We start from the raw sequence: 14750 nt of genomic DNA on the forward strand, positions 1-14750 counted from the left end.
AAGCTCAGAAATAATTGGCGCAAACCCTCTTTACCTCTGTGTGAATCCAAAACTGGTACAGAAGGTTGAATTGTATGTGGACAGCAAACACAGTGGGAGGTACAGCCAAGGCCATGGGCAGGTGTAAAACCTAGTGTGGGAGTGCAGGAAATGGTTTCATCATAAAACATGGCATTTCATTATGGGGATGAAACCATTCTATTCTTAAAACATATTTCTTCCTGCTGAAAAGTAGGGTTGAAACAAGTTTCTTTTCAAGACAACCTGTGACATACATATAAGTCACAGAAAAAAGATAAGTTATTAGTCGATCAACAAAGTGAACTACAGGCCATTCTTCAAGTTGTGTTTGGTTAGCAGAACAAGGGGGCATAATTAGAAACTGGCAAAGGAAAAATTCCGCACAGACATTAGGAAGTATTTTCTCACACCGAGAGTGGTCACTGTGTGGAATAGCTTGCCAGGACATTTAGTGGCATGTAGAGACAGAAATACTGGGGGCTTGCAAGACCAGGCTGGGTACAGTGCTAGATACTATTTAGCTTTTAGGCAACCTAAGCAGTAGGTAGACATTAGTGGGATGAGAAAGCAAAGATTATTGGCTGAATGGCTGGTTTTCGTCGTTACCGCCATGAAAGTTAGCTGCAGGGGCAACATTGTTGCAACTATACCTCCACTCATTTTTTGTCATACAGCACACTTCAGTGGTGTGCCAACAGCAGAGTGAAATGTATACATTTTGTATATGCTTTAGGCATTTCGATTTGAGATCAAAAGGCAAAAAGAAGAGACAAATGTACAGACAACCAGCTTTTACTGTATGTCATAGTTTTATAGCGTGGCGGCCTGTAGCGTAGCGGTTAAGGTACATGAGTGGTATCGCAAGGTTGGTGGTTCGATCCCCGGTGTAACCACAATAAGATCTGCACAGCCGTTGGGCCCTTCAGCAATGCCCTTAACCCTGCATTGCTCCAGAAGAGAGGTTTGTCAACTGCTTAGTCTAATCAACAGTACGTTGCTCTGGATAAGAGTGTCTGCTAAATGCCATTAATGTAATGTAATAGTATTTACAGGTTTTAACATTTTACAGAAACAGCTGTTGTTTTGTTGATCCCCATTCCCCCACCCCCCATTTTCAGCAGTGCAAAATTAAGTGTGTCAAAGCAATAAAGCCTATTATGTGGTTGAATAACCGTTGAATACAACAACTGCATACAAACTGATTTCACCGAACATCTGGGATCTTCCTACAAAATTCTTTTCCAGGCCTTCATCAAAATTCTTTTCCAGTCTCCTCTTCAGCAAGTGAAATGCATGCTCTATTGGATTTAAATTGGGTGATTGATGTGGCCAGTCCAAAACATCCACTTTTTCCCCATTGATGAATGCTTTGGTTGCAAAGGCAATATGTTTGGGGTCACTGTCTTGCTCCAGGGTGAAGTGCTAACCGATGAGGTTGGAGAAATTTCTTTGAGCATAGCTGGACTAAATCTGTCCGTTCACTTTCAAATTCATCCAACTGCTGCCATTCTCTGTTAAATCATCAATAAAGACAAGTGAGCCTGTTCAAGAAGCAGCCATACATGCCCAAATCATGGCACTACCTCCTCCATATTTTGCAGATGAGGTGCTACAGTACACTTTTGATTATGGGCTGTTCTTCTGGCTCATGACTGTATTTTGTTTTTTGGTTAATTCTAACATGGTCTTTCGATTCTTGCTGCTGATGAGAGGTTTGCATCTTCCAGTGTAGCTTCTATAATGCTTCTGTCAACAGTGGCATGTGATATGTTCACACCTGGCCTCTAAACCCTGCTGGTGACTTCACTAACCATTGTTTTAGGTTTTTCTTAACAGCTCTTATTTGTCTGTCATCGACTGCTGTCATCTTCTTTGGCTGATCTTTAAAGTACAACAGTGGTTTCTTTTTTTCAAGGCTTTCCAAACTGCTGTAGCCTACTTGATATACCCAGTTTATGGTCTTTATGAATCCGTCTGTTCTTTCAGTTTACAGATTACAGTACATAGCAGTTTCCAAGCCATGGTTACTTCTCTAGTTCTACTTCTACAGACTCCAAATGCACAGATTAAAATATACAGTAGGCTTAAACCAAGACTAGACACTCACTGCTCTTTTATGTGTGAACAATCCATGCAAAAGGAAACACCAAAGTAACAGTTCCTGTAACACCTGTCAACCATTTCTAAACTTAATTCTGCACAGCTGAAAATGGGGTGACTCAAGACAAAAATAGCTGTTTCTGTGAAATGGTAAAACTTATATTGTACAAATGTAAATGCCATTAAATAAGAGCTGATTGTCTGTACTTTTGTCCTGGATTCATCTTCTGATTTGAAATCCAAATGCCATAGGTGTATCACAGATTAATATTTAGCTCACTACAGTTCATATCAATTCAATGAGTCCCTAGTGTCAGAATTGGGATACACAGGTCTGCACTACTTCAAATATACTGTCATGGTGATTAGATAGCAGAATCTAATATTTTCAGTACTAACTACTTTATTCTTGTTGTGCCCCTATAAAAACTGTAATAATCATAAAAGTAACCTTTATTTTGGCTCTGGCAGTAATAAAATGACCACTAGTGACCATGAAAGTGTGGCTGAGCCACAGTGTTTTGATACAGTAACATTACCCATGATGCCAGCTGCTGTGTCAGAGACTGCCTGAGAGCTGTGGAGAGGTTATAGTCCTCGGAGCTGTGGTGGGCCTGGTGGGCCGCCCACAGGACGTTCAACTCTGGAGGTGAGGGAAGCGTGCATGCAGTTAGTTCTGTGCATTACATTATTTACAATATCTAAAAACGTACCTTTAATGAAAAAATCTGTTGTGCGTATGTGAGTATTTGGTACCATGTATCTTCTAAATTTTTATGTCAAGCATACAAATGATTAGATAATTGGGGGGAACTGATTTTGCTGAAAAACCTGCCATGTGTATAGAACACAAAGATGAAATGCATTTAACATCATCTAGTCAGAAGGAATAACACAGTCGTGTGAACTCAGCTTTAGCAGACTAGCTGGCTGACTAAGTTTTAAACTTTTATAATATTATGGCATGACATGGCAGGATAATTATAAAGGAAGCATTTACACTCAGGCCGACAGAAATAACCCTGCAGTTCATATTCCTCCTTTCTCTGTTGTGATATTTACAGCATTAATCTCCATTTACTAACCAGGCTTGTTACTGTAGGTTTAGCTGAACTCTCCCCAAGTTATTTCCAGACCACGCAATCTTTCTGTACACTTTGGCAAAGCATTTTCTGCTGTGCTAAAATGAAACTAATGTTAACTCACACTTGGCTACAGAACCCATCTACTGCACGTTATCTCAGAAAAAGGTTATATTTTAAAGGTACCTTCTCAAAGTTATTTAGAGCCTAGACTGAGCTGCAAAATGAGGGATTAAAGTTGACATTTTACGACTCCATAATGTAAAAAGGAGGATGAGGCATTAAACACATGAAGGACATTTTACATATAGCCAATACATTTTGAGCAGTAAAAAAGCAATATATGTATAATAATTGTGCCTTTACAATGAACTGCAAAGTGATTAAATTACAAGAGAGTAGTAGAGACAGTAACAGCGTACGCCAACATGCACACTTCACGTGACCAGCTTTAAGGCTCAGGTTAAAGACTGGCTTCTTCCAACACATAACCTCTATCAAAACCATAGTAAAACCCAACAATGAGATGAAACCCAGCTGAATAAACAGGCAAGAGAGTGAGTGAGCCAGCGCTACTCCACAATTTCACCATCTTGAACAGCCGCAGTGCTGACCTGTGGGATTCTTAGTGAAATTCCCAGTCCACCATGAGTCTCAATATATAATCAATTTCAAAATCAGAGAAAACCCAGGTAAGCCAGTTTACCATTTCACTTTTAATTCTACATAATTATAATACAAAATATTTTGATTAAAAAACCAGCAGCATATTTATGCTTAAATGTTCAGCATACCAATGAATCAAAGACGTCCATCACATTGATTCTAATGCTCAGTGCAGTGATATACTATACTGTACACCTGGGACTGAACGATGGCCGGACTGACTGAAAGAAAGCTTTGTAGGGTGATGCATACAGTATTTGACCAATTGTTGTTATTTTTATTGGCTAGCTGACCACCAATCAGAATATACCAGCATGTGGCAAAAATCTGTCTAATATAGCAATAAGTCAACCCATATAAAATATTGCTTTATTTCTGTATATTTGAGATACGTGGCATGAAAACATGGAATAAGGGATTAACTGACTTTTTTTTGATACTATTATTATTCACTAGCAAGTTAGCAAGCAGGTACCTCCTTGTTAACTATTTCAGCTGTTTACATGTCACCTAAAGTCCCAGTGGTTTTTGATGTATGTGAATACAAATGCTAACATCTAACTAACATCTACAAACCAAATAGAAGTCAATGGCACCTATCTTGTATAAGAGTGGGGTGCAACCAAAATTTCCAATTATACAGATAATTGCACACAAGGGAAAACAGCAATATTAATTATTTTAACAATGATAGTCTCCTTACAAACAATGCCTCTTCTCATCATTTTCATTGTCAAAAACAGGAAATGATTAGCCCCTGTGATTTTTTTTTGTTGCATTGTTTCCAATAGAATATTGCTCTTAAAAGTGAAAGTGACAGGTTTAGCTAAACTAAGTTATATTTGACTCATCAGTAATAACTGAGCTGAATAAACACAGTACAGACACTTCTTCCGTCTCCATGTCATTTGGTGGCTTTTCTCTGATTAGACACGCGAAGGGAATGGTAAAAAATGTGGTTTTATCCATGATTACACATGTCAGTGGGGAAAGAAAAAACCTCAAAACAGGAAAAGAAGGATTCCACTGCAGAGAGGACTTGATTACTCGAAGAACCCTACTCTGCGTACCATTCCTTCCACACCAATGAGAGATTTCCATTGGGTTTATAAAAAATAAAGCTGTGTTCCATTACAATGAATTCCACACTGACCCTGCTGTCACTGGTAAAATGATCTCTGCCACACGATTGCCACGCTTGGTTCAGTTTTAGCTGGGCCGCTTACTAATTTCCATCCTATAAAGAGAAATTTGCCAAGCTAAAAATACACACAAATTACTAAAGGTTATAATGGATTATTTTTTACCCATTTATAATAACATATAATACCAATAAGAATGAGTTGTGAAATATTAACTTCCATACGAAGTGGCTATTTGCTAGTGTACCAGCGAAAGAACCAGTATTGGGAGTCCACTTGTAGATAGACAGTTAGTCATGACACCAGTGGGAATCTCATGAGGAGCCCCCATACTCTGCTGTAGTAGTTACAGTAAAGCAGTGAAGTAAATGGTAATAGTGAGGTAATGGAGAAAGTACTTTTTTGTTGCACTGTGTATAGTTGAGGTATCTTACCTTGGTTTGCCAATTTCGTCGCAGGAATTGCTGTTAACTCAGATTAACATGTTGCGAGCTATTTTACCATAAAAATATAATTCCAATTAAACAATGCCAATGTCACATTTTGAAGAAATAAATGTTTAAAGATATACTGTACATTTTTAACAAAGAATGTTTCGAATCACACAGTTGGGATGATCTGCTTTAGGTTATAATACCGACAATCTCTCAGTATAGTTACATTTTCACCTTTATTATAAAAGCACCTGGTCAATGTGAAACAAAAGAAAGGCATATCTGCCGCCTGACAAGTCTCAGTGGTCATAATATCTACACAAAAACTGAAAAAATGTAACATCAAAATATTGAACGCCAGACATTTATGTGCGCTTTTACACTTCCTCCCATCAAACCCCACACAGGAATGAAATAATGTCCCTGTTAAAAAACACAGAGAGCAGATAATTCAACCATTGTTTCATTTCACGATCCCTTTTTCATTTTCTGGGCAGAGTGGTGCAAGATTGATGCAGGGTGTCACTGGTAGGAAGCATGAACCGCTAGGCTTCGTTGCAATCCATGTCCTCATCCTGTAGCTCGGCTGGATACTGCATAGTTTGGCAGCAGATATTCAGATGGGAAGGCCTTTAATGATGAGAACGATCGCCACAGAAACCCTTTCCCACAAAGAAGAAACGCTGAAGCCTGCACATACTCTGTGTTGAGTTGGTTGTTATTTCTTTTCCTACAGAAATCCACAGAAATGTGCTCTATACACCATTACTACCCAATACATGCAAAAACAGATGAGATTCATACAACTGCCCCCAAAGGCCCTGCTATCTGTAGATCCTCACACCTGATCAGAAGTAAATATATAGTGAATGCTGTATGTAGTGCTGTACTCATTCACCATTGACTGCTGCGCTGGAATTCATTTTATGCTGTTCAAGACTGTCACAGAGATATTTAAAAGTGGGGTCCTGAGAGAAAGCAAAATTCAAGAAAAGTGTTTTGCTGGATGTACCAATCAAATTCTAAAATATATGTCCTTAACTGGCATGTGCAAAGTGCATCTGGAAAAATGGCCTCACACAATAGAGATCCATAGCTTGTCCATAGTCCATTATATTTTCCAAGATAGTGTTACTTAAAACTTTTTTTTTATGTGCTGCAGAAAATATTGAGGGTTAATATACTCGGCCATTCATAAACATGACAGACACATGGGAATTTTATTTTATTTTATTTTTTTAGACATATTTACAATACTGTCATTTAAGACCCTCACCCGCACCTCTCTGTGTGAAGTCTCTGTGTTCTGAAAAGCTTGACACTAATTTAGCATGACTGTCAGCAAAACTATTATCACTTTCTAGACTTGTCGGGTTAAGCATGTACTGTCTACAGTACAAGTATCAACATTCCCTGTCAGCCCAGAATGTGTTATTTTACACCTACAGAAATTTTACACAAACAGGGGTATCAGGATGTTATATCTGAAGAGGTCTACTTCATGCCACTTCCTACCCACAATAGATTCTGGATATTTTCCCTTAAACACTGCCGAAAGGTTGGAAAGCTCAGAGCCACACGGAAAAGGACTAGCACAAAACTACACAAATAATCATCCCATAAAAATGCAAGTCTTTGCGGTCCCAGTGTAGAGGGCTTTCAATGGAGCATTGACTTTCAACCTGTTGAGTGACTGTAGAGCGTGTCACTCATGCGATCAATGGGGTGTAAAGGCTTTTGGTATTTGGAACATGAGGTCCTTACATGAGGCGCCAACTTAAACAGCAAGAGTACCCCAGGATGCTGGACAAACCATTTTCTGTCATCGCAATACTTCCTGCTGTCTCCACACCCTGGCCAGGAACACAGAGTTCACTTTGGACATAGGGTAGACCTTCGCAACACCACTGTTCATAAAAATACTTCTTAAAGATGGACCTCAACCACCCCTCCTCCTTAGTTACAGTTAGAGTATGGTAGATGGGGGAAGGAATGTGCTTCAGGATAACAGAGATCTCAGAAGACAAACCATTCACACTCCTGGACAAGCAAAAAAGGACCTTAACAGTACAAACGCTGCTTTCTAGCACTCTCAGGGAAAACGTATTGGCGGAGAACAAATTAATGCTATATTCATCAACAATGCAAGATGCATGTGTCTGGGTAAAGAATCGTTGAAAATTATGGTCTAAATTATTTTACAGATCATTTAATGCATTTCCTTTCTGCTGCACTCAGAGGGCACATAAACACACAACGGGTGTTTACAGTTTTCCGCATTTCTTCATGTTTTTTTCCAGGAATCCGTTCCAGGCTTTCACTGTTTAGCTTAAACGTTCATTCATACACTGAAGGGGACAGTAGTAATGGGGGGTATCATGGGACTACATGAGAAGACCTACAACATTGAGAGCCCTCTTTAAACAAACAGAGCACATGAGGGCAGCACAATTCAAGCCCGCAGCCACAGAGAGAACAAGTGAGATCACTCATCTCCCCATGTAGACACTCACACAGCCCAGCATCAGCAGGGAAGAGAGAGATGCACACAGAGGAGAGAGAGAGAGAGAACAAGAGCAAGAGAGAGAGTGAGAGAAAGGGAGAGAGAGAGCGAGAGAGAGAACATGGTTGAGTGTTGGCCATTGTTGATATTATTGCAGAGTCTCAGAGGTGTGTCTCCCTCGTACAGAGCCTTCCACATCCTGACCAGTTTGATTCTTTTGTCTGCCCTCCAACCTGCACAGCCAGGAACTTCCAGTCAGAGTGAAGATTTATGAAGCCCTCGCTGTCAGGGTGAACCCTGCAGCATCGGTAGAGGATTCCTTCTTAAAACAATAACATCCAGCCGTCCCTCTGCGGGGAAGACTCTCCACGGGACTGACGCGATCTGTTTGTCTTGACAGCTGCTGCTGTCTGCCCAATCGCTGGCCTGCAAAGAGATGTGCTGAACCCACCCCCCGCTCCTCATCACCGCCACACACACACACAAACACACACACACATACCATCCCCACAGCCAACTGACTACTCCACCAACTCTACATCTCCAAGCACCCAAGATAACATGATCATTGCGTCCAGTTGATTTCAATCTAGACATATTGTTGTACAATTTGGAGCCAGAGACCGCCACCAAGTGCAGTGCAGTGTTTAATTTTTATATCATGCAAGAACACTTTCCTCCCTACATGTCCTGTATGTGTACTCTGAACAGTTCAACATACAGTGTGTCAGTTACATGTATGTGGAGGGAGTGGCGGTGATAAGAGGCCATTCAAAGCTAGGACCAGATGCGAGTCAGTATTAGCACAGAGGCCTTCTTCAACAGAACAGCCCTTATTCAGAAGAGAGTTATACTCATACATATCACACACCATTTACATGTTCGTTAAAACAACAACTCATTTCACAAAAACATTGTACAGTGGCAACAGTCCAACTCCAAGAGCCTGATCCCACAGCTCAGCTGACACAGGCAAGCACTCTGGGCAATTCACAGTGGACCCGAAGTAATATTTGTTTTTGATGAGATAAGGGATCTCTTTCGCAAGATCCAAGCCATACAGAAAGAAGAAGGCAATATACTGTGGCCATGCCCATCCACTTTCAAAGTGAGAAATTAACACGCAAATTCCATTTTCCATTTCACAAAGGTCATGGCATACCTTGAAAGTAATCACCAGTAAGTGACCTTCAGCAGAACAGAACAAGAATTAAAATTGGATATTGCTTCGATCGATGTTTCAGAGAAGGCAAGGACATATACGGACTGATGCGGGTGTACATTAACACAATATCTTTTTGTAGTGCTTATTACTTTCATAGTACATAGCTAGCTATCTTCAGGACATACCAAGCACTAGCTACTGTGTAAGCGGATCTAATGCTGCTTGCGTTTAGATAGATTGGCAAGTTAGATAGCTAGCTTTATCTGTATATTGCTGCTGGTAGGGTGCATATGCAAGCCAAATAATGTTACTTTTGTTTTTGTAGAGAACCTAATTGAATTTCCCGGAATAAAAGTCAAGTTTAATAGTTATGTCTGAACTGGGTATGCGGGTATGCCAAGTTAATGATTTGATCTCGTTTCTGATGATGTTGCTTGCAGATGTTGCTAAAACAACAAAAAATGACAATATGACAGAGGTGGAAATGTTGTGCTACGTCCTCTACTGAGTAATTTTAATTGAATTCAATGTAACTGCATCTAACAGTCTCTTTTTCCCCTCAGGATTGGGATTTGACTGGATACTGTTTCCATCTAGAAACTTTTACCGTACGTTTAAATGCCTCATGACTTTCCCGTAGCTGACACAGGGGAATTTGTCACAAAGCTAATTCTTTAAGATAGATGACCGGTCTAAGAACAAGTGCCACGAGTCAAGGCTGCAAAGGGCCCATCTTCTCATGCACAATCTGTGCTTTGAGCCAGAAGCTGATCCATGCTCATGAAAAAAAAGGTCCAAGAATAGCCTTTCTCTTAAACGGGATCTGTTATTTGCCCAATTCCTCGAGAGGACAAGGACAAACAGAAACACCACAACTGTCAGCAACTCAGCCGCTTTTACAGGCCTTAGATTCCTGACCAGGCTTAGGATTCTACAGACCAGTTGCAATGCTGCTGTACATGAACATACCATAGCATAGCCTGATAAGTAATATTTCCAGCATCTTATTCAGAGTTACTAACATACAATCCATTCAAACATCTTTTATCTTTTTACTGAAGCAATTCAAGTGAAGTACCTCGCTCAAGGGTGGCATTACACTGCTGGTTCATTATTATTATTGATATTATTCTTATCGTCATTATTTTCGGAGCACGTCTTTGGCATAGGGGGGAGAGGATGCTATCGCTTCCCTCTAGGAAAGCTGCGGTGGCATCTGGACAGGCCCGGCCCGCGCGCAGCCGTGCCAGCAGCCAGGCGGTCGGAAAGCGACGGAGCGGCTGCAGAATGTGGCATGTTGGCAGCGGGAACGCAGGGACACTGAGGACAGGCAGGGCTGAGGAGTGGAAAAAACAAGGAAAATCGCACAGGGCCTGGAAAAAATTCATAGCTGAATGAAAAAGCTAAGGGGAAAAGAAATGAGTCTCGGAGTCAGGAAAAGCCTGCCAAGCAGCCAAGCCCCCAGGAAGACGTGGATGCCAAAGTTACGAGGCTGTGCATGCGCTTCGTTTACTTTAGCAATTGAACTGGTGGACCAAAAACCAAAATGCACAATACATCAGTAGGCCACTATGCAGTTATGCAACACAGGTCTAGCTTAAACAATAGCTTCTGTAATTGTTGATGGATAAAGGGACCCAGTAGTTATATTTTCACTACATTCAATTGAACTTTACCATGATCTGTGTGTGGGAGAGATGGATTTTTCTTTTGATTGTTTGACTAATCACATTTAATTATTATTTATAGTTATTGAGGTGCTAATCAAATCCTTGATCCCATGAGACTTGCTGGAAGAATTTCGTTTTTTGTACGCGCTGTGCTTCGGTTGTAACATCAGGTCATAGCACCTTTCAATGTATGGACATTTCTTTGCTCAACCAGTTACCCTGACCACAGTGAAAGTGGATTCTACAACACATATATATAATATCTATAACAGATAATTCTACCATCAAATTACATTTATAGTTGGGTAAATAATTTCACATAATCAACTAAATTTGCTAACTGCAGATATAGTACATTTGCAAAATTACAATGTTGATATAGCTGTAATAGTAAATTCACTGTTTATCATTCATATTTCATTCTTGGATTGTTTGACCTACAATATAGATTTCATGTAGCAAAAAACAGAATGGTTATGCCTTTGTGTTTACAATAAATGAGAAGGTCGTATAAATTTGTGTCATACAAATGTGGCTAGCTGGATACCATTTATTCACTTAAATTAATTAATTGAAACAATTAATATTGATCTGATGAATCATGCCAGGCTGGAGTCGTGCTTCCCCCTCAAAGCTGCCTAGCAATAAAATAAGGTGGAAGCCCATGATTCAGAACATGAGGTATTGATTTAGCTTAAGAGCTCCCACCCACATCCATCACTGCTTTCATTCTGCAGTACAGGGAGCAAGGCCGCTTCATGCTGTAATGCCCTACCCTTACAGAGACAGCTTACAGTAAATACTGTACAGCACTAGTCCATGCCTCTGTTTCATATTGTCAAACATTTATTGAAAAGTTATAGTCAGTAAGGCTATGACCTAACCTTTCCATGTCACTCAAATGCATTCAGTGTACTGGATGCACACACAATCTCTCCACAAATCTGCTTGCTCAGAATGCAATCTGCTTGCTCAGAATGTACCCTCATTGCTTATTGTGAAGTAGTTCCATATCAGAATTAGTGTATGTCACAATCCAAAGGTTGCTTCTGCACTTTATTGCAGACCAGTAAAACGGCAGTTTCTCTTTTCATTACATTACATTACATTCATGGCATTTGGCAGACACTCTTACCCAGAGCGACGTACAGTCGATTAGACTAAGCAGAAGACAATCCTCCCCTGGATCAATGCAGGGTTAAGGGCCTAGCTCAAAGGCCCAACGGCTGTGCGGGTCTTATTGTGGCTACACCGGGGATGGAACCACCGACTTGCAAGTCTCAGTCATTTACCTTAACCACTACGCTACAGGCCGCCCTTTTTATCTGCAGTGTTGGTTATACCATGTTTAAAACAACAGTATGTCCAAAGCATTTTTGTATTTACATTTTTGTATTTAAATGAGTTTGTGTTCAATACTCTGCATTTCATAAAAGATAGCCACTCAGTGAGCACTTTGTTAGGTACTTATTACACTTACTTTTTCGACTTGTTGGTCTTCTGCTGCTGCTTCCTATCCACTTAGAGGTTTGATGCATTGTTTGTTCAGAGATGCTCTTCTGCATACCACTGTTGTAATGTGTGGTTATTTGAATTACTGTCACCTTCCTGCTAGCTTTTTTGTACCATTCTCTGAAAACTCTAGAGACTGTTGTGCGTGAAAATCCCAGCAGATCAGCAGTTTCTGAGATACTCAAACCAGCCTGTCTGGCACCAAAGATTATGCCATGGTTGAAATCACTGAGATCACATTTTTTCACCTTTCTAATGGTTGATGTGAACATTAACTGAAGCTCCGGACCCGTATCTACATGATGTTATACATTGCACTGCTGCCACACACTTGGCTGATTAGATAATCGCATTAATATGTAGATGTACAGGTGTTCCTAATAAAGTGCCCAGTGAGTGTATATCTATACAGTACAGGACTTACTTTGCTGTGTACATACTGTGCCCAGAGCAATGAATAACCATGCTGTGCATTGAATTTTTTCAGCGTCTCCAGAGTAGGCCTTTCTGTTTCTTTGGAGTGGTCTGCCCAGACTTAGGTCTAAAATAATTCATGCCCAATAAAGCCGGTCTCTGTGCATAACAGACAGAGTCTTCTCTTTGAAAGTACTTCACTGGCTTAATGCTTTGTAGTTTTCTTTTCATAATAATGAGGGCTCCTTTCAAGTGAGAGTGAGACTTGAGAGTGGAAAATATGGTATGGTAGTGGAAAAAAACAATCAAATGAAATGCCATATCTTTCACAATGGTGGTAATTCAGTATATATGCACTATAGCTGCCATGGGATTATTTAGAATATTTTATTGTATTTTATTCTACCCTGACTGCACTGCATTGTACATTGCATACAATGACATTCCCCATCATAGTTCTGGTTTAATTTGATCTCCCTTGCTTTTGGGAATGTGACAGTAACTTAATGTGTTAGTACAATAATGTACTTCATAAACAAATGTAGTTTGATACAATCACATCAAGAAAACTCAGCCTCTCACTGCATATCCGCGTTTTTGCCAACAGAACTGCTTCTCATGGATGTTTTTTGTTTTTTTCCGGACAATTCTCTGCAAACTCTAGAGGCTATTGGGCGTGAAAATGCTGGGAGATCAGCAATTTCTAAGAAACTCAAACCATTCTGTCTGGCACCAACAATCCACGGTCAAAGTAACCAAGATCACATTTCTGCCCCATTCTGACATTTGGCCTGAAAAACAGCTGAGCCTCTTGATCATGTCTGCCTGCATTTATGCATTTAGTTGCTGCCAAATGATTGGCTGATTAAATATTTGCATTAACAAGCTTGTTTTTGCCCATCTCAATAAAAGCTTTTTATACAATTATTCACCTGGTGACAAACCACTGCATTGGTTTTTCTTCTTTGAAAATGCACATTTCTAGTTATTTTAGTTTTTAGAGGCAGCTTTTGCCAAGGAATATTGTTTCACAAGAATTCCTCACTCTCAATCATTGAAATAAATGCAAAAGAGAAGACATTTAAATAAATGACTGCACTGTACAGTAACTCTGGATTTGTGGTCATTTAATATTACATAGCTTCTTGAGGGTAATTCATAGTGCAATTTTATATTTTTAGACATTTCTGTGTGGACATTAGTGGTTCTGACAGTTAAAATAATATCCAAACTTATATGGATTCAGAAATTTCCTGAGAATTACTATTCACACAATAGCCTGTCAAGAAATTCCTAGACAAACCAAAAGTTATTTCCTTCCCTGTTAGTACAGTAAATTGCTGAGGTGGGCGGCACCGGTCCTTAGAGACCAAGACCCTAAATCTCTGATAGCTTTCACATCTGCATCAGTCTCAGATTATGACCTGATGTTCCAATGTGATTTCAACCCCAATTCAAAGAGGACGTCAGTTGAAAAATGACTGTCTGGCTCAGAGACAGTCTGGGGGCTGGGACAGTCTTCTCCTGGTGCAGACTGCAGAAAAGGCCATAGCGCCTGCAGTTGTGATCATTGGCATGAGTCTAAGCTTTGCAGTATGACAGAAAAAACACAACACAAGAATTCCTACCAGAATATTCCATACAATCCATCTCATTGGATTACAGGTGAAACCTGGTGCAACCAACCTAAAATATCCCAAGCGGAGCATCGTAGTAGCCTTGGCTACTCAAAGTTGGCACAATGGCATTACATGGCCAGAGTGATACAACCTATTGTAGAACTAATTTGTTTGCTTTCGTAAAATAGATAACCGTCAGGGGCTATTTCATCCCTGCATATTATCTGCAACACCTTGGTGAAAGCTGTCAGAATCCAGACCTGGGGACCCACTGCATCTCCTGCTTTTCAGCATGCCTCGTTCCCACTGCCGTAATTTGCTGACACGACCTACACAGTAGCCCTGCAGGAATGGAGTTTCAATTTAGTTTAGCCAAATGTCTTATCGCTGTAGCAAATAATAATAATAAGATAATAAGATTT

General features: G+C 40.1%; 1 protein-coding gene across 2 annotated transcripts in view; it reads right to left on the reverse strand.

The window, feature by feature from the left end:
• agmo (alkylglycerol monooxygenase) overlaps positions 1 to 14750 on the reverse strand; it is a 43234-nt gene that overhangs the window by 22262 nt on the left and 6222 nt on the right. For both annotated transcript variants that reach the window (XM_061222965.1, XM_061222973.1), the window contains exons 4-5: positions 2661 to 2764; positions 35 to 130 (exon numbers count right to left, since the gene is read on the reverse strand). In XM_061222965.1, the coding sequence (XP_061078949.1) occupies positions 35 to 130; positions 2661 to 2764 (200 nt within the window). The remainder of the gene's footprint in view (positions 1 to 34; positions 131 to 2660; positions 2765 to 14750) is intronic.

Source organism: Conger conger, chromosome 1 (assembly GCF_963514075.1).
Source record: "Conger conger chromosome 1, fConCon1.1, whole genome shotgun sequence".
NCBI lineage: Eukaryota > Metazoa > Chordata > Actinopteri > Anguilliformes > Congridae > Conger > Conger conger.